The sequence below is a fragment of the Anguilla anguilla genome, chromosome 1, assembly GCF_013347855.1.
Source record: "Anguilla anguilla isolate fAngAng1 chromosome 1, fAngAng1.pri, whole genome shotgun sequence".
Lineage (NCBI taxonomy): Eukaryota > Metazoa > Chordata > Actinopteri > Anguilliformes > Anguillidae > Anguilla > Anguilla anguilla.
In genome coordinates this window covers 61,377,354-61,394,674 of record NC_049201.1, presented here as the reverse complement: position 1 = coordinate 61,394,674, position 17,321 = coordinate 61,377,354, and the positions used below count along the sequence as shown (strand labels likewise).

Sequence of the window (17,321 nt, the reverse complement as noted above, 5' to 3'; positions counted from 1 at the left end):
GTCGTGTAGTGGTAAAGGAGAATGAAGGATTAAGGAAGGAGAGAATGGAGCGAATAGATAAATAGAATATAAGACTCGTTTCCATAATGTGAAGGTATTGAGTCAACATGAATGTCTATCCCTCGTGTGCAATAGAACCCTCTTGTGGCATGAAAAATGAACTGTTTTCCTGAGCAAGTGGATACTGTTCTTTGGCACTTGGTGGCAAGTGCACGGTAAACTTAATGTTACACCTTCGCGAAAGTTAAGCCTAAAAATTATTAATGATGACTGATATAGTTATTATACATAGTCAGTAGTTAAAATGTGGAAATAACTATCTAAGATAAGTGATTACTCTAGGCTACTCATTTATTCAACGCCTGGGGAAGCTGCAACCCTCGTATTCAAACGCGTAACTTAGGTAGCCTAGAATTCAGTGCTGGAAATAGGCAGGGTGTATGTATATTGCTAAATAATAAATAAAATGTGGACATTAACATATGGCTGATTTGTCATAAAATCTGTTTTACCTTAAGCACCAAAAGCTGTTTCCTATATTTTGTTTTATGCATGGTTAATCTGAAAGAGGTTATTGTATTGAATATTTATAGACACAAGCTTGCATCACGAACTCCGATGTGTTTGGAATTCATGGCTAATTAGATTTAACGTTACAGCATCACGGACAAAACTGCAAACGTATCCCAGATTTTACAGCGGAGGCAAGCAAGCGTCACGAGTTCAAATCCCAACGGCGTGTAGTTTTCTGTGGCAGGAGGACTGGCGGAGCTCACCGCATCCCTGTGGAGAGCTAGGGGGAGGCGGTGTGACTGGGAAAGGACCAGGATCACATGAGATCACTGTGAGAATCTGTCGTATGACATGCAGTAAAAAATCTTTGGCTGATAGCGCTACATATTACATACAAGGTATGCGAGCTAATTGGCAAAACATTTCCTCGATCGATAGGCTGCTGCTAGGTATCCAGATAGCAAGCTAATTGGCATTAACAAACTAGCTAGTAGCATAACAGGTTATTCGGAAATGTAAAAAGTTAGCTAGAACGGGGCCCGCCCCTTCTCTTCGTTCGGTTTGGGATGACATTATCGAAGTTTGCTGCTGTGGCTTAAAATACAACTATTGCAAGCTAGCAATGCTGGAAAGTAAAATATTTCAAATATTGTTAGCTGTGTATGTTACTTAGAGAAGATTACAATACACACATGTGGTGATCTAGTTTAGCTAGCAGGCGATGCCTCTGAATAACGTTACGTGGTGGAGCGTACGAGCTAATGAGCAAACGTTATAGCCACACAATCTGTGAATGTCTAGCAAATATCAGTTGCTGTGTTATTTAACGGTTATTTGACAACAGATTGCAAGATAACGTTAGTCTAGCTGATAAGAACTAGATTGTCGGTTTGTTTAGCTGCCGAGCGCTATCCTGGATTGCCTATCGTGCATCTAGCTAGCTACGACTGGGTTTAGCAGATCTGTTTTACGGTTGCGGTAGTTCAATACACGGCCAAACGCTATTTAAACATTTTAACTTTAGCAGTTAGCAGTAATTAACTTTAGCTTGTTTGATAGCAAGCCACTGCCAATGCCCAGTGAACCTTGAGTTAGATGCTAGATACTGCCCTGTGCTTCAAAGCCACAGGCTCGTATAATTAATTAATTTGCTACATACATGGCTATTTAAATTATTGTGGTTTATCATGGCTTGGCACCGAACAGTTAACACATTACTTTACGTCCCACTCATTGTCACTCACAAAATTCCATTTCCGTGTAAACTTTTTGCGTGAATGTCTTTACATGTTTTTTAATTCTAGACGGTCTTTACCACCCTAAAGTACTGTAGGGTCGTGTTACAAATAGCCAGCTCTATTTTGCTTGCAAGAGAAATTTGGCACTTGGTACTTGGAATTTATTTTGGCTTGAGGCTATTCGTCTATAGCTACATCTCAGTGCCAGCATTCAAACATTAAATGGCCACATCGATTTTTGTAAATTAACAATGACCTTACGGATTTTTGAAAAATCAGGGCGTGCATTCAATTTGACACTTGCGTAAATTCGAGGTCCGGTCAATTTCAGTGAAGCGTGACTGCACCTGTGAATACTGACTTGACATTATTCCATTCGTGACGGACGAAGTGAAATGCCCATAAGCAGGTAAAATGAACATGTTTCTGCAATTCATACTTTTGCGGTTTAAGTTCTAACGTTAATTTGTCACCACGCTGCTTGTTATATGTTTTGTGATGCTCATGTTTTTTTTACTTACTATCTTGTTAGCGCTCCTGAATGGGCACTAAACGCATGTAGGTTTGCTGCATGGGTCACAGTCGATTTTGCCTTGAAAGCAAAGTTATCTTGCTAGTCAATTTTAAATCTCAGTTGGAATTGAATGCACATGTTTGGCTTTAAACGGAAAATCGGGGCGTGTACATATTAGTTGACAAAAACATTCAATTGAATGACGAAATGTAGCCGCATTACATTTAAAACTAACAAGCTAGCCAAGTAGAACCCAAGTTTTGCAAGTGGCTTGTTTTGCATATCCATTTCAATGCGCATGACTTCGTGCTTGGACAAAATAGTCCATCCGTCTCCTCCACCAGAGGATAAAATGGGTGGGTGTTGACTTTTTGATTGACACTTAAGTCACATTTCAAAGAAAAAAACGGACCTCAAAATGGCAACGCAAGTATTGAATGAAAACACGGTACGACTTTATAAGATTCAATTCAGTCGACTCGTTTGTTAATTCATGTGTTGGTTTCAAAATTCGACCATGTTATCGTTTATTCGTTTAATGTCAATTAGTTTTTCTAATTGGATGTGAACATTTATTAATACATTTTTCATAATTCGACATAATCCAGGTGTTCAGTTAAACACCCTCGACGTGGTTAATCCATGCAATACATTTAAAAAAATTGGATGTGTTCGTTTGTCATAAATAGCTGTTTGGACACCTAGCATAACCAATATCAAGATGGCGAGGGTAATGTTTCCAAATGCTGGGGTTATCACGGGGATTGGGGCCTATCTAACTTAACGTATAACTAGTACAGTGTAATATAACATTACGTATGTAACTTAGGCTATATTTGTCAGGGGAAAATGGAAGTGTCAAGAAGAAGGATCTACAACAAGCACCTCCAGCCAGCAAGGCCTCTGCGTCGCTTGAATATTGATCCTGGTAATTGGGTTGTTTTATTTTTCAGTGTCTATTAGGCTATTTGGCCATTAATGACAGCCTATTCCACTGTTTATAATGTATGACGGTCCGTGTTGGAGAGTAGTTTAACTGCTTGTAGGTAAACTAGTAGTTTAATTACATTTGAGGCATTTTGATGGTAGTTCAACTATATTCAAATTTGTGTTGTGGTTGTAGTAAGTTGTATTGAGGTGTATTTAACTACAGCAACAACCACCTTTTGGCCACAAATTTTTTCCAAACAACTTTTGACAAAAACTGCCTCCTCCCTCTCTCTTCCCTGTAATCCTGATGGGTAAGAAGCACTCTGCTTCACTATAGTTGCCAGTCATCAACTGCCAGTTGCCACACATTACTCATTGCTGGTTCTCCACACCGAGTTAAATAGAGGTTTTTGCCATGTGCAAAAAAAAAGGCATTGCTCCCACAGGCATCATGTCTGGGGAACACAATATTGATCATTTTTTTGGTAGTCCCCCCCCCCCCCCCCCCCCCCCCAAAAGTAGTTTGAACTACATTTTTTTGTGTAATTGTAGCTTTGCAAGCTACGTTTCTCTTCATGGTAGCTTTGCTGTACTACTTTCAGTGTGAAGTAATTGGTAGTTTATATAACTATGCTTTCAGTTTCCACAATGCTGATGAAAGTACATCCTGAGGTATGAATAAGCTATACTTCTGCAGTGGTGAAAAAAATAATGTAATATGTAGCTTCAAGTTTATTTTTGATGTTTACTTCATATTTGTTTTGCTTATTCAGAACCTCGAAGAAATGTTGAAATTGAGACATATACATGCTCACACACAGAGGACAAACCAGTAAGTTATTTTTATTGTTGATTTCCTTTTGAATGTGAACATTTGAATTATGTGCTAGGGAAGACTTGAAGCAGCGTGCTATAGACCTTTCACCATAAGAAAGACTAGCCCAGAGAGCTGTCTGCTTTAGTATTAATATTGTCTCATTAAAAAGCAGGACTTTGATTAATATTTCCTGTCTCGTGGGAAATTATTTGTTCATTTGGTTAATCTCTCTTCTGTCTTTTGGAAAGATGAAAAACATTGGAGTGGATCAGCTTTATGAAATTATTCATCTTCATAGCCAAAGTCACCAAAAACCCAAGAAAGGTAAGATGGTTCATAGGTTATGGCATATGTAGCTTGACGGAAATATGTAGCATGGGGGATTATGTATTGTATGTGTGGTCTGAACGTGTATTTTATGCAAGCAGGCAAAACCGGGCTTTGTATTTGAAGCTCACTTCCTAGTGTTGTTGATGTTGCTCACTAGTGTCTAGTGCGGTTGGCCACAGTATGGGTGTTTTAGCTGTCCATTTCAATGTAATTCAATGGTAATAATATGGTCAAAATATCAAGACAATTTTTTTCCATACAAAATTGTAGTCGCAGTGTCTCCCCATGTACTGATTTAAGTTATTCTGTAATTTGGACAATCTTTTTAAATTTTGTGGATGAATCAGGGACAGTTAGCATCACTGCCGAGTCACTGTATCTCACACGCTTAGTGGATGACGGACTCGGCCGGCCTTCATGCCCATATAAGGGGTCCCCCCATTGCCCTAATGTGCAGTCTCGGGCTCCAATTTTTACAACATGGCGGGATGAAAACTGCACTTTCGCAGTTTCAAAACGCTTTTCACAAGCCCATGGAAGGCCAGTGGGTGACATTTTTTGACATTTGGACTAATACCGTGTTATATTACACAATCTCTTGAAGCACCAAGTATAAAGAAATTGGTCATCTCATTTGTGTCTTGCCTTCCATGAACTGATTTTCAAAATAGCCATGGTCAGTTGTAATTAGCCCACACAATTTATAGTTAAAAAGAGCTGTTACACTAATGGTGTCAGTGAAGAGTAAACCAAGGGGAAATCTTGCTGATGCAAGAGGAATGTTGTTCTGGTTCATTTTCCTCTGTGGCCTTTTAAACATGTTTTATGCCCTTGTTCACAACAGTGTAATCACAAGACACAAGCTGTTCTGCAGGGCTGGTCAGAGGCCTGTCGCTCTATTTTCTCCAAATCGACAAATGTGCCACTGTATATTTTGTGCACTGCACTTTTGATAGGCTTACTGCATCTTGATATTTTATTTTATGATGATAATGTATTCTGCCCTGCTCCATTAGAAAGAATATCATACAGCAGAGAATTTCTGATCAAGTTGGCCAGCTCCCCAATTGCCAAAAGAAGGCCTGATTTCTTACCAGAGCACCCAGTTGTTCTGGATAAGCCAGTAAGTAAGTTATAATACAAATGTTTTTTAAAAATAAATTGATTGTACTTTTTATTTAATCCTTCAAATGTAACACACAGGTTTTGTAGATTAAAAAAAAAAACAGTTACTACATTTATAAGATGTATTCAATGTTTCAAGGTTCTAATGTTTTGGGAGACTGCCTTCATGACTGAAGTAAACAAAGGCTGTTTTGTCAGTAGCATAATTGTTATTTGATGTCATTGAGTCTTTCTTTCTTTAGCATTCAGTTGACATCTTGCTCCAACAGAGAGACCATGATGTATCAAGATTGCATCTCTGACGTGCCCTGGATCAAGATGACTTGTAAGTACAATTTACAATTAACAAGTATTTACTATACTATTTCACTGTTTCTTATGTAATGTTAATATATTGTTTGTTAATTGTTTGTATGGTGTTTCTGAAGTGCAATCAGTATGAAAAAAATACATAAAAATAGGCCTAGGTAACAAATCATATGTAGGTAGGTTTCATAATTTAACTAATGGATGATTTCATTTTTTTTTTCAACCTGGGTCTTATGCTGCTTCATTGTCAGTTTAAAAAAAAAAATGTTTTATATGGAGGTTTCTTTTTCTGCAGTTCTGCAAGTTGAAATGGAATTTTTGGCAATTTCAGCAAATTTAAATTTTCACATTCATTTTCACTTCCAAATGAGATGTTTTGATGAACTGGACTTGCTTGAGGTAAATTGAACCTGTATCTTGATATGTCTGAGACACTGTTGTGAAGCTGTTGACATGGAGGAAAAAACCTCTAAAAGATCATAAACCTTGACAATGAAGCAGGTGTGTAAAATACTCAGATCAGATCCAATAGAAATGATGGAAAATACGATGCAAATAAGACCCAGGCTAAAAAAAACTATACTCGTAGTATTACTTTGTAGCAGTAGTGTCATGCAGTGTTTAGAATTGCATTGTTTCTTTATTGTAGTATTTAAAGTGTTTTTATATAGTTGTAGTCGTTTTGTACTGCAATCTGTTCTGCTCTGTTTTTGCCCATCTTCATCCCCCACTAGAACTGAGAACTGCCTTACCCCAGAAGAATTCAGAATGGCTCAAGATTTTTTTCAAATAAATGTACCAGTTCCTCGCCTCCTTGTTCACATGACAGCTTGCAGATGTGGAACGATACACAAAATATTCTGCTTTTGTAATGCAGTGTAGGTTAATGTAGGTGTTATAAAAGATTACTAATTTTTGTTTGTCTGGTGTCTCCTGTGTACAGTTCTATATTTGTATAATACTAAGTTTTCCATTTAACTTATTGTAGATGAGTAAACTTTCCTGTTGTTTTTCCCCCCAGGAATTGGTTTAAACACCATTGTTTGCATTATTGTATTTCTAAATTGTAGTCACTGAGTTTTACAGTAGCATTGTTTTAAACATGACCTTTTGTTTCCCATATCTGGAGTGTTTTGAAAAAAAATCTTAAATCTTGCTTGGAATTCAATACAGAATAGTTGTTGCATTTCTTTCAGGTGTATCACCTAAAATCATCCGTTGAAGACTTATGGCAATGAAAGAGGTTGCCTGTTAACCTCTGCAAATCACTCGCATCTTTAAAGGTACTAAGGGGATTAACATTTCAATGAGATGTTTTAAGAGCATTTGCTCCTGAAAGTTGATGTGTGCTGATTGGAAAAATAATTTTGTAGCACTTCTACTAATTGGGATGGATTAGTGTGCTCCTATATTTTTCAACTTGGGAGCACATGTTTTCTTTGAAATAATGTTAGTGGTATGGTAATACGGTAATACTCTACCATCTATAAATGGTGATGCATCTGCAAGGAAGGTATTTAGGGCAGTGTCCTTTTGGTTGCTAAGCATGTTATAGGTGCAAATAAACCTGTTGCCTTGGTACATTTGAATTCCAATTTATTGTATTATAAATGCTCGTTATTTTTCCATTGTCTTAGTTGTCTTGATTTCATATTAAAAAAAATATATAGCTTGATGGCTACCAGACAGTTATTAATGTGCCCACAGCTGACGTGACTTCACTGTGACTGTTGAGATTAGCCAATTAAACTAGCCAGTTGGCTGTAGGTAGTTTGGTCTTTCCCTTTTGTTCAATGAGGTACATTTATAATTATCACTGACAGTTATTCGTAATGGACATGTTGGAAAGGAACAGGTTATACCAGGAAATGGTTCTTGGAGAGTGGCAGTAGTGTACAAAACTTTCTCCAGCCCATTATTGTTCATTAATAAAAAGTAGAAAGAGGAGGGAATAATACATCACCTGCTTCTATTACTTTTGAAATAAGGGACAGTAGTATCTTCTAGAAGGAATTAACTTAAATTTGCTAAAAAATAAATAAATTAAAAACAAATGTAAAAAGGGGGGGCTCTTCCAAGGCCATTTTATGCTTTATTTCCAGCCCTTTGTTGTAGAGCATAACTGGTGGATTTTCTGTATCATATGAACCTTCTTCAGAAGATTCAAATTAGTTGTGTTTGAGTTTCCAAACCAGCAAATATGGTGGTACATGAAAACACCCACAGAAGTGCGAAAATGGCTCCTTTTAGTTTTTTTAATTTTATTTAAAAGAAAGGTCCCATTATATCATATTATTGACCTGCCTACTATATTTGATGTCTTGATTCAATGGGTGGAAGGTTGGTAGCTTTAGGGTGCATGGTCCCTAAAGCTACCAATTTGCTTTTAGTTTTTAAAAAGATAAAATTTCAAAAGACACCATTTGGTGTCGACATGGCTTTCTCTTCTAGCATAAGTAAAGACTGGCAGATGGGGAAGCTAGACTTACCTTGTGTGCCCCACATCTAGGGGCATGTGAACAGACATCCAGTGGATGAAATTGCAGCACTACAAGGAGCCAAAAGGGGCCCTCAAAAGAAGGGCCCCTTTGCCTGAGACTGCTGCTCTCAATGAAAGAAATAGTATGGCTTCTTATAGGCCAGACTGCTTCCAGAACCTCATGCTGAAGTCAATGGGTTTCGCGAAGAAATTTATTTTGAATCCGATACCCTGCCGACAATAGCCTACATCCCGGGACCACAGCAGCAAATGTTGCTAATTTGCATATTAATCGATTCTGGCATTCACAATGATGGTAAAGGTGTAGCGATACTACTGAGCCATTTTCAGTAGTTTATTAACGTTAAACATTTTTGGTTGAAAAAAAAAAAAAAAACAAACAAATATTGAATAATTTTCAAAATTTTAAAATACATCTGGAGGGGTACTTTAAACGCTTAGGTCTGCGCTTAGGAAAATTTCTTCCAGGTATTTGGTCACGTGCCAGAAATATCGGCGTACGTGTGTACGTGTTTCTGTGCTCGTAGCACAAACGGCCTACCGTCCGAAGACAAAAACCACATCTGCACAAACTAAACCGGGCTTCCTCAATCACGGAACCACTGGCCATTTTTAAATTCACGGAGGTCATGTGTGCGTCCTGTGTGCGCAAATCACAGATCTTGAAAAAGTGAGTGGTCGATCACAACTGATTCTAAGAATTAACCAGCCGATCTCTCCATATGTACATCCAAGGAGAAGCGACGCAGAGAAATGCGAGCACGAGTCAGCTTATTGGTGTATGCTAAAGCGTAGCTACCTACCCATAACAATACCTCACTGCAGCAGAAGTACTGTGACTGAACACACTGGATAACCCACTGACTGCTTAAAGTAGGACGGGTATTTTAGGTAAGTCAATTAATAACCCTTATATATTATTTTTTATAATACATGTTAGCTAATTATGAACAATAAGGTCCGCAGGTGATTGATGTTTAACTTGTGATTAGTCCCGTCAACGTTGACGCTAGTCTATCACGGCCAAGTTAACCTGCTGCGTTTTTATCGAGTTCTCGTTTCATTATCACTTCGTCTGCATCTAATTAAGAACAATCAACAGAAAATGTTAGCTAAATAGCAAGCCGCCAGGGCTTCCAATATGTATCGATATGTATATTACTGAGCGTAATTTATTAAGTATAACGTTAGCTTTCTCGCTAGACTAGTGCTATCTCAGTGGGGCAACAACATCGCTAGTTAATTTACTGTGGTGAAACGTGAAATACCATCGTTATTAATTGATCAGATAACATCTATTTGGTTTTCATGGTTTTACGACTGCTTGCTAATTTAAAATTAAATTGATATAGCTAAGAATAATCATCAATAAATGTTTCGCCGTTTAGCCGAGGTGCGTTCACACAGTGATCAACTCATCAACCAGGTTGCCGGAAGTCCATTCATTCTCTATGTAGCTGAGCGACCCCGAGCAACCAAAGTTGCCCGAAAAATGTTTCCCACAGTTTAGCAGGCTTCGCCCGTCAACAGCCAATCAGAGTTTCGGGCTTCCTATTTCTCCAAAAATTCTGGTAGACAAGATTTCACTCAATGTAACTACCTCTCACCCCTCCAGGCTTCCAATAAATTGTTTAATTGTAATTGAAGACAAGGGTGGCTATGTTGAAGAAAATCATGTCTAAGATTTTTTATTACTGTTGGTGGAAAAAAATGTTTGTAATTTGTTATTTAATACATTTTCATATATTAACTGATTTCTTCTCTACCTAAAGTTAAAAAAACACATATTTCCTAAAACTTTTGGCCTGTACTGTAGATCAAACAAAAAAAAAGTTATAGCAACACAATTCATATAGTTGAATATATTTACAAAACCATTTAATTATTTCACTTGATTGGGTAGCAAAAAGATAGTACGTACAAGACAGAACTATGTGAGCAACTCTCAATAGCGATGCTTGTAAGCCAGTAATCAATGCAATAAAATATTTTAAACTCTCAGGGCTGTGTACTTCTGGCGACCTAATACTTTTGGCCTGCACTATACAGTTTCTGGAGATCAATTAAAAAAAAATAGAATTTAATCACAGATGAAAATTTGCTCAATTTGGATTTATTTTAAATATTATTTAGGGGTGATAATAATCATATAAAAACACTTACCCCAATGTTTCTGAGAAAAATAGGCTACTATTACAAAAAAAGTTTTTATAACAAGAATTTTTATTAGAGTGAAGGTGTATTGTGTATTTTATAGCCTATACAAACATTGTTGCTCAGTTTCATGAAGGGAACCAGTCATTCTGAAGGTGACTGTACGGTCTCAAGTGCTTCGCCTCAGGCTATTTCCTACCAATGTGTTGGGCATTCAAACTGTATAATGCCCAGCCCCTCAGTCATTATTCCTTACTTCTACCTATGGTGTAGGCATACCACAACTAAAATACAGATCATTCATGGTGAGTAGGTTTTTTGAGAAGGACTGCTCAATGTTACAAATGATGGCTAATGTTACGTTCCAAAATAGCTTAACATAAATACAGCTAGCAGCTCAGCCAATACACTCTGGGTAACTTCACTTAAAAGGACTTAAGGAAATACAGCTAGCAGCTCACCAACATCTGTAATGTAATGTTCTGTATTGTACTCTTGTCTTGTACAAATTGTCTTCTTTTCTCATGGTTTAGCTCAGTTAATTATCATTTCAATGCTATGTTTAATTTCTTTGTTAGTGCTTTACTTTCAGGAAAATAACAATATTGTTAATTGTCAGGGATTGGCAAGAATATAGCTTGTTATATTAAATTATCTTGCCATCTCAAAATTGTTAAAAAGCAAAGGTCTGATTTTGAGAAAATGATAAGCATAATAAGTGTGAAATTTATGTTCTCAGGAAAATGGCGCCAGGCTTCAGCAATCGGAAGAGTGGAGCAGGCGAAAGGTGAGGGTTTTGGGAATCAAGTAGTAACACAATGACTGTATTCTGAAGGCTGCAGTATCTAAAATAAAAATAAACACTGTAAATGTATCATTTGTAATATCAATAAAAGCAGGCACTGTTGAATTATTATCGGGATTCTGGATGTGCTGTCTTATATATATATATAATTTAATTATCCATCACTTTTGTGAAATGACAAGGAATAAACCACTAGACAAGGGAGTCCACTAGACAACAGGCAGTAAATACGCTGAATTATATAATTTCAGCTTTATTTCCAAATGGAAGTCACTCAATATCAAAAAGGGTTATAATATTTGTACCTACAAATGTACATTTGGTATAAATATAATATTCTATATCTCAGATTGCCAATGACAACTGCAGTGCAGCATTAAAAAGTGACATTTTTAATGCTATACTCACATCTCTACATACAGGATATGTTTGAAAAGTCTTTCTCATTCTGTAATGGGTAAAATATAACAATAGAAAAAAGGGAAATTGCTCTCTATCAGGAGTGTTTCTGATTATCATGGTGAAAACCCTACTGGAACTTCCCACATGTACACACTGAAAAACCACAGAATTGCCAAACGGTAAGTGTAGAAACAAAATAAACATCCTCTAGTTGTTGTATTTGACCCAAAATGTGGAACAGCAATAGCAGGGATACTAAATAACAATGTTCAGGCAACATTCAACATTTGTATGATTACTGCACAAGTATTAAAATAAATCATGTACCATTTATGCATTAATGTGCTTTGGCATCAAATCTTCCATCAAAAAGAAGAACATTTAAACAGTTGCTAACCAGGTGATGCAGAAACCTTAGCATAAAAGCATGAAAAATAATAGGATCAAGGCCATTAGTGAGCCAGTGGTATCTTTCATGTTTACAACATGTTTAAGTTCAACCCCCAACCATTGTGAGTGCAACATGCAAACACTTGAGGGGTGTGAATCACTCCAAAGGAAACACTATTTAGTTTACAAAATGCTTAGAGGTTGTGCATTGGAATGCCATCTGTGGGCACTGGTGCTGTTCTCTAGAGCATGACCTAACCTAAATTTCTTCACTAAATATGTGGCGATTACAAGTAAGTATGTTAACTATGCAAGCTGAAAAGGGAAATTTACTTAGCAAATGTAATCATCCTAGTTGCATTTTTTCTTTCCTAGCCCAAGATCTGTTCATGTGAACAATCCACACTTGGACTCAATGAAAGAGGATGTACTGTACCATTTTAACCTGGGGACAGCCACTCAGGATTTACCAGCGATGTTTGGGGATGTTAAAGTAAGACCCAGTGCTTATGCCACTTGGTAATATTTACTAGATCCCATTATATTTTAAATGTGGTTATTTGTAAGTATGCACATGCGTGTGCACTCATACCATTGTAATAAATAAAATTCATTTTATTTTATTTAATCTTGTCCCAGTTTGTCTGTGTTGGAGGCAGTGCATGGAGAATGAAGGCCTTCGTCCAGTACATCGCTGGAGAGCTGGGCTTTGGGGATCCTAAGGCTGACTACCCCAACCTCTGTGCAGGAACTGACCGCTACAGCATGTACAAAGTTGGCCCTGTGTTATCTGTCAGTGTAAGTGTGGGTATACGTACGTTGCGTGATAATGACAATAATCTACTGCTGCTCTGTTCAGTCCTGTAACTAAATAAGTGCTTTTTATTTTATTGATAAGGAATATTTTGTCTGCATTAAATTTGTTGCATTATTTGTTAAATTAAATTAGCATTGCTGGCATGTCCTATAACAAAGGAAAGGCTTTTTACTTTATTAATAAGGAATATTTGGCCTGAATTAAATCAGCCTTGCTGGTGTGTTCTGGGTGAATTGATCAAGGTGCTAACCTCGTTCTGAGTAACCAAGCAAGAGCTTAACAGTATTGAGAACATTTAAAAAAATAAAAATAAATAAATAACGTCTAGAAATCCAGTAATTTAATTTTCCTCTTAAATATTGTGTAGAATTGAAGGATGCAGGGCTTTCCAAAAATCAAACGTAATTAGTGCTCTATGGGATGACGCTGATTAGAGCTTGGGTCTAACATACAGTGTGATGTGTTTGACTGTGTTTCAGCATGGCATGGGCATCCCTTCTATTTCCATAATGTTACATGAACTCATCAAGCTCCTTTACCACGCAAACTGCTCTGATGTCACAGTTGTGCGAATCGGGACTTCAGGTGGAATAGGTAGCTCTTTCCGACTGATACTGTTTTGTATAAATGTGTCAAGAGAACTTTCAGTGTATTCAATTGAATGTCAGTAAATCTTAAAGTGAAAAAATAAAGTAGAGATAATGCTTTTTCTTTTCTTTTTTTCTGTTAATGCAAACATAGTTCCAGCAACCCATTTCTTGAAAGTTCATAAAGAAATTTTTTGAAATGAGGTTTGGGGAAAAAAAGCCTTGTATATCTTTCTGTGCAACTTTTAATTCAAGGAATAGGTAAAGGCATATTCTGTACTTACTATATTTGGAGGGAAGTCAGAAGCCATTATCTACATGTACATAAAATGGTTCTCTGTCTCTCTCATCAGGCCTAAAACCAGGTACTGTGGTTATCACCAAGCAATCGATGGATGCTTCTTTTCAACCAAAGTTGGAACAAGTCATTCTCGGAAAGACCGTCGTTCGAAGTACTGACCTGGATGAAGAACTGGCAGAGGAACTTCTCCAATGTGGGGCAGAGTTGGATGAATTTGAGACAGTCATAGGCAACACCATGTGTACACTGGACTTCTATGAAGGTATCAGTCACAGGTGTAGAGTTGTCCCTGATTCAAGTGCCTACCATCTTTGGTTGTTTTTAATCTAATTCCTGTTGAAGTATTGATGACCTAAACTGAAGAGAAACCAAGTACAAACAGAACAATGATCAGTCAAGGTCAACTGAGAAGACCTATTGTAGTGGTCAATCATAACCAGAAATAAGTGGCCAGGATTTGAATCACAGTTCATCTGTAACATCTCAGTTATGATGGACTGATTAAGTGTTGTTTTGTAGGTCAAGCCCGTCTGGATGGTGCTTTCTGCTCCTACACTGAAGAGGACAAACTGAATTATTTGGGCGAGGCGTATGCTGCAGGAATCAGGAACATTGAGATGGAATCGTCTGTGTTTGCAGCTATGTGCAAACTCAGCTGCCTTAGAGGTATGGTGAGGTATTATTTGCAAACCAAATACAGAAATACGTGATGCTATTTATGGTTGTACCAGTTTTAGTAAATTATGAATTTCTTAATTGTTCAATTTGGTTAATTGGAGACAGGTAGACCAAAAGGCAAATGTATTAACATAACAACATAATGATGAGAACAGGCCATTCAGCCCAACAATGCTTGCCATTTTCCTAACTTAATTGTACCTGGTGCTCTGATTACCTACAGACTAGATAGTATCTAACTGTATCAAGCAGGGTCTTGAAAACCCACAGAGTTTCTGCCTCTACTGTATGACCTGGCAGGCTATTCCACACAGTGACTACTCTCTGCATGAAAAAATGCCTCCTAATGTCTGTGCGGAATTTACCTTTTGCTAATTTTCATTTATGTCCCCTTGTTTTACTAACCTAAAGAATCACTTGTAGTTCACTTTGTTAATCCTCGTTATGAATTTAAAAGCCTCAATCAAATCTTCCCAACGTCCCCTTTTTACTAAGCTAAGAGATTAAACGTCTGAACTTTTTCCTCATTGTGCTCTTGTTTATGGAAACGCAGTCAAAGAGTTTGTGATGATGTCAATCTTTCATAAAAGCTACTTACCTATCTTACCCTCTTTGCCTCCTGCATTTGTGTCAAGTCACATGATTTGTGCTCTACTGTGTGACTGTACTAAACTTGATCACATAGTTAAATAGAGCAGCGAGAGAGACCCATGGCAGATTTCTGCCAAATTGCAGCCTACAAAATCTGTTTATCGGAACAGGCCCAAGTTGTTGTTTACAAATTCTGTGGTCTTTATTGTTGGTATACCACACAATTAAGTAAAACTGCAGGCTATTTTCTCAGGGATAATCCAATTCTGAGAATTGGAGATTCCAGTTGGTATACACAGGCACATTCTCAAACAACTGTCATGTCTCTCTTTGTGTACTCCAGCGGCAGTGGTGTGTGTGACACTGCTGGATCGCCTCAAAGGGGATCAGCTGACAAGCTCTCATGATGTCCTCAACAACTTCCAGCAACGACCTCAGATGCTGGTGGGGCACTTCATCAAGAAGCAGCTGAAGGCATCCCAGAAAAGCTGAGATGTGACGCTCAATGATTTCAATGTTGTTGACTCATTGCAGCTTAATTGAAAAAACAAAAACACAATGATTGTCATTATAGAAAGGGAAGTCTGAGCTTAACCGTCATATGTGTTGTCTGAAATAATTATATTGAATGATATCTTAGTAGTTCTGTCATTTAGGAATGATTTGCATTGATGCTATATTTAGTTTGCAAACTAGGAAGATGACACTGGTTCTATGGAAAGTAAATGTAAATGTTACTTTTAAAAATGTGCAACAGTATAATCACATTGAAATGAAAGTTGTGTACATGTAAGCATTGGTTTCTTAAGAGTTAAATTACAATTTAAATTATATTTATATTTTTATCAAATTGTTTTATCAGAAAATTACTGAGTGGAAGAACACAATCCTTGCACTGTCTGTATATTCATACTTTGTGAAATTGTTTCACAAATGTCACAAAAGGGGACATGTTATTTTTGCTGCACATGATGTAATTCACTGAAAGGTCTTAAAACACGGTGTAAACAATCCTTCTGTAGCAGTCCCTTTAAATGAAGAGACTCCTAGGAATGTGCTTTGTTAATTATGGGAGCATGATGCCTCATGAACCCTATAATGGATAGATATATAGCCTTATGGGCTTGTACTAACAGCTTGTATTTCTCATGCACAGGACAAAAACATGTTCACCAAACCTCTTCCTTCTTTTCATTTAGTGTTCCTAGGCCTACTTTGTACATCATATATGGATGTACAAGTATTTAATGAACACAGGTAACTATATTTTTTCTTAAAGGTTTTGATTTTGTAGAGAACAGTTTTGTTTCCGAATTTGATTTTTTAAAATGGATTGTGCCGTTTCTGTCAGGCCAAGAGAAGTTATCAAAGTTATCACTATGTAAAAGGCATATGCATATGTTTTATCGTACTGTAGAGAGAAAAAAAACATTAAATCTTGTATTGCTTCCAGCCCACCTACTACTACTACTATTATTATTATAACAATTATTATTACAGCCAATACTAGTTTTAATTAGCAGTATTGTTGATTAAGATTGTGTCTGTGTACTCACTGAAATAAGTGTCTCATACTTGGGTCCACTGTTTTTGGCTGGACCGCAACAGCAGGGCCAGCCCTACAAACGCGAATGTCTGTGACTGAGTGAGTGATGAAGTTACACCATTGGTCGGCCGGATCACGTGTGTTAGGTCCAGCCATATACTAGGTTTTGACCTGGTCTTGTTTTGTATTACTCTAATAAAATACATTTTCCATGTAAGAGAAGTTACATAAACCAAGAAAATACCTCTGTACATTTGTAAACAATACTGCTATAAAACATGTCTATCTACCATACTATTAAACTGAATTTCAGCTAAGACTTAAACACGAACAAAGCAAGCCATGATCTGTATCCATGTTTTCCTTCATTTCAACCTGGCTCTGTGTTTCTTCCTGTTTCCCCACCAACAGCAAGCAAACAGCTGAACAAGTTGTGATTCCACATGGTTATGTAAAATCAGTCACCAGCAATGGTTAGAATTTGATGCCAGTATCACTAAAAAAAGGGAAAAATATATACTACACATGGATCTGGAAAAAGTAGTGTGTGCTCACTGTAGCTTTCTATAGCAGTTGTCTGTTATGTGCTGCTTATGTTACTGACCAAAATGTTTGAAACGTACTAAAGCAATTCATACCTTTGTGTTCCCAGATCACCATTAACATATTGACAGTGGTAATGTTAGATGGCCATCTTTACTTACAGAGAATGTAACTGGTGATTCTGGGTAGCTAAACCTCAGTGGTTTAATTTTAACAGATGGAAGGTTTCTA

The 17,321-nt window shown here is 37.2% G+C and overlaps 2 protein-coding genes across 5 annotated transcripts; both read left to right on the top strand.

The window, feature by feature from the left end:
• The first annotated feature begins 2,213 nt into the window (after positions 1–2,213).
• Positions 2,214–7,542, top strand: gra (granulito). Of its 4 annotated transcripts, none has more exons than XM_035388451.1 (7): positions 2,214–2,621; positions 3,095–3,193; positions 3,969–4,027; positions 4,261–4,336; positions 5,359–5,465; positions 5,710–5,792; positions 6,511–7,402. In XM_035388451.1, exons 1-6 carry the CDS (start codon positions 2,558–2,560, stop codon positions 5,767–5,769), a joined length of 465 nt encoding a protein of 154 aa, XP_035244342.1. In that variant the 5' UTR covers positions 2,214–2,557; the 3' UTR covers positions 5,770–5,792; positions 6,511–7,402. The 4 variants fall into 4 exon arrangements, with proteins under 4 accessions (XP_035244342.1, XP_035244360.1, XP_035244351.1 ...); XM_035388469.1 differs by having other exon boundaries at positions 2,217–2,621; positions 5,359–5,469; positions 5,737–5,792; positions 6,511–7,542; XM_035388460.1 differs by having other exon boundaries at positions 2,235–2,621; positions 5,737–5,792.
• A 1,324-nt stretch (positions 7,543–8,866) lies between these two features.
• Positions 8,867–16,893, top strand: upp1 (uridine phosphorylase 1). The gene is made up of 8 exons (XM_035423182.1): positions 8,867–9,167; positions 11,170–11,217; positions 12,403–12,520; positions 12,667–12,825; positions 13,324–13,438; positions 13,785–13,994; positions 14,252–14,398; positions 15,345–16,893. The coding sequence occupies exons 2-8, from the start codon at positions 11,174–11,176 to the stop codon at positions 15,491–15,493; spliced, it is 942 nt and encodes a 313-aa protein (XP_035279073.1). The 5' UTR covers positions 8,867–9,167; positions 11,170–11,173; the 3' UTR covers positions 15,494–16,893.
• Positions 16,894–17,321: the final 428 nt, after the last annotated feature.

What these genes read in the sequence shown, in the direction of transcription:
- gra (XM_035388451.1), top strand. Translation starts at nt 2,558, where the DNA reads ATGCGCATGACTTCGTGCTTGGACAAAATAGTCCATCCGTCTCCTCCA. An exon ending in TCCACCAGAGGATAAAATGG is followed by an intron (nt 2,622 to 3,094) that starts GTGGGTGTTGAC and finishes TATGTAACTTAG; the next exon opens with GCTATATTTGTCAGGGGAAA. An exon ending in TCACCAAAAACCCAAGAAAG is followed by an intron (nt 4,337 to 5,358) that starts GTAAGATGGTTC and finishes CTGCTCCATTAG; the next exon opens with AAAGAATATCATACAGCAGA.
- upp1 (XM_035423182.1), top strand. Translation starts at nt 11,174, where the DNA reads ATGGCGCCAGGCTTCAGCAATCGGAAGAGTGGAGCAGGCGAAAG. An exon ending in AAGAGTGGAGCAGGCGAAAG is followed by an intron (nt 11,218 to 12,402) that starts GTGAGGGTTTTG and finishes TTTCTTTCCTAG; the next exon opens with CCCAAGATCTGTTCATGTGA. An exon ending in GCCCTGTGTTATCTGTCAGT is followed by an intron (nt 12,826 to 13,323) that starts GTAAGTGTGGGT and finishes ACTGTGTTTCAG; the next exon opens with CATGGCATGGGCATCCCTTC.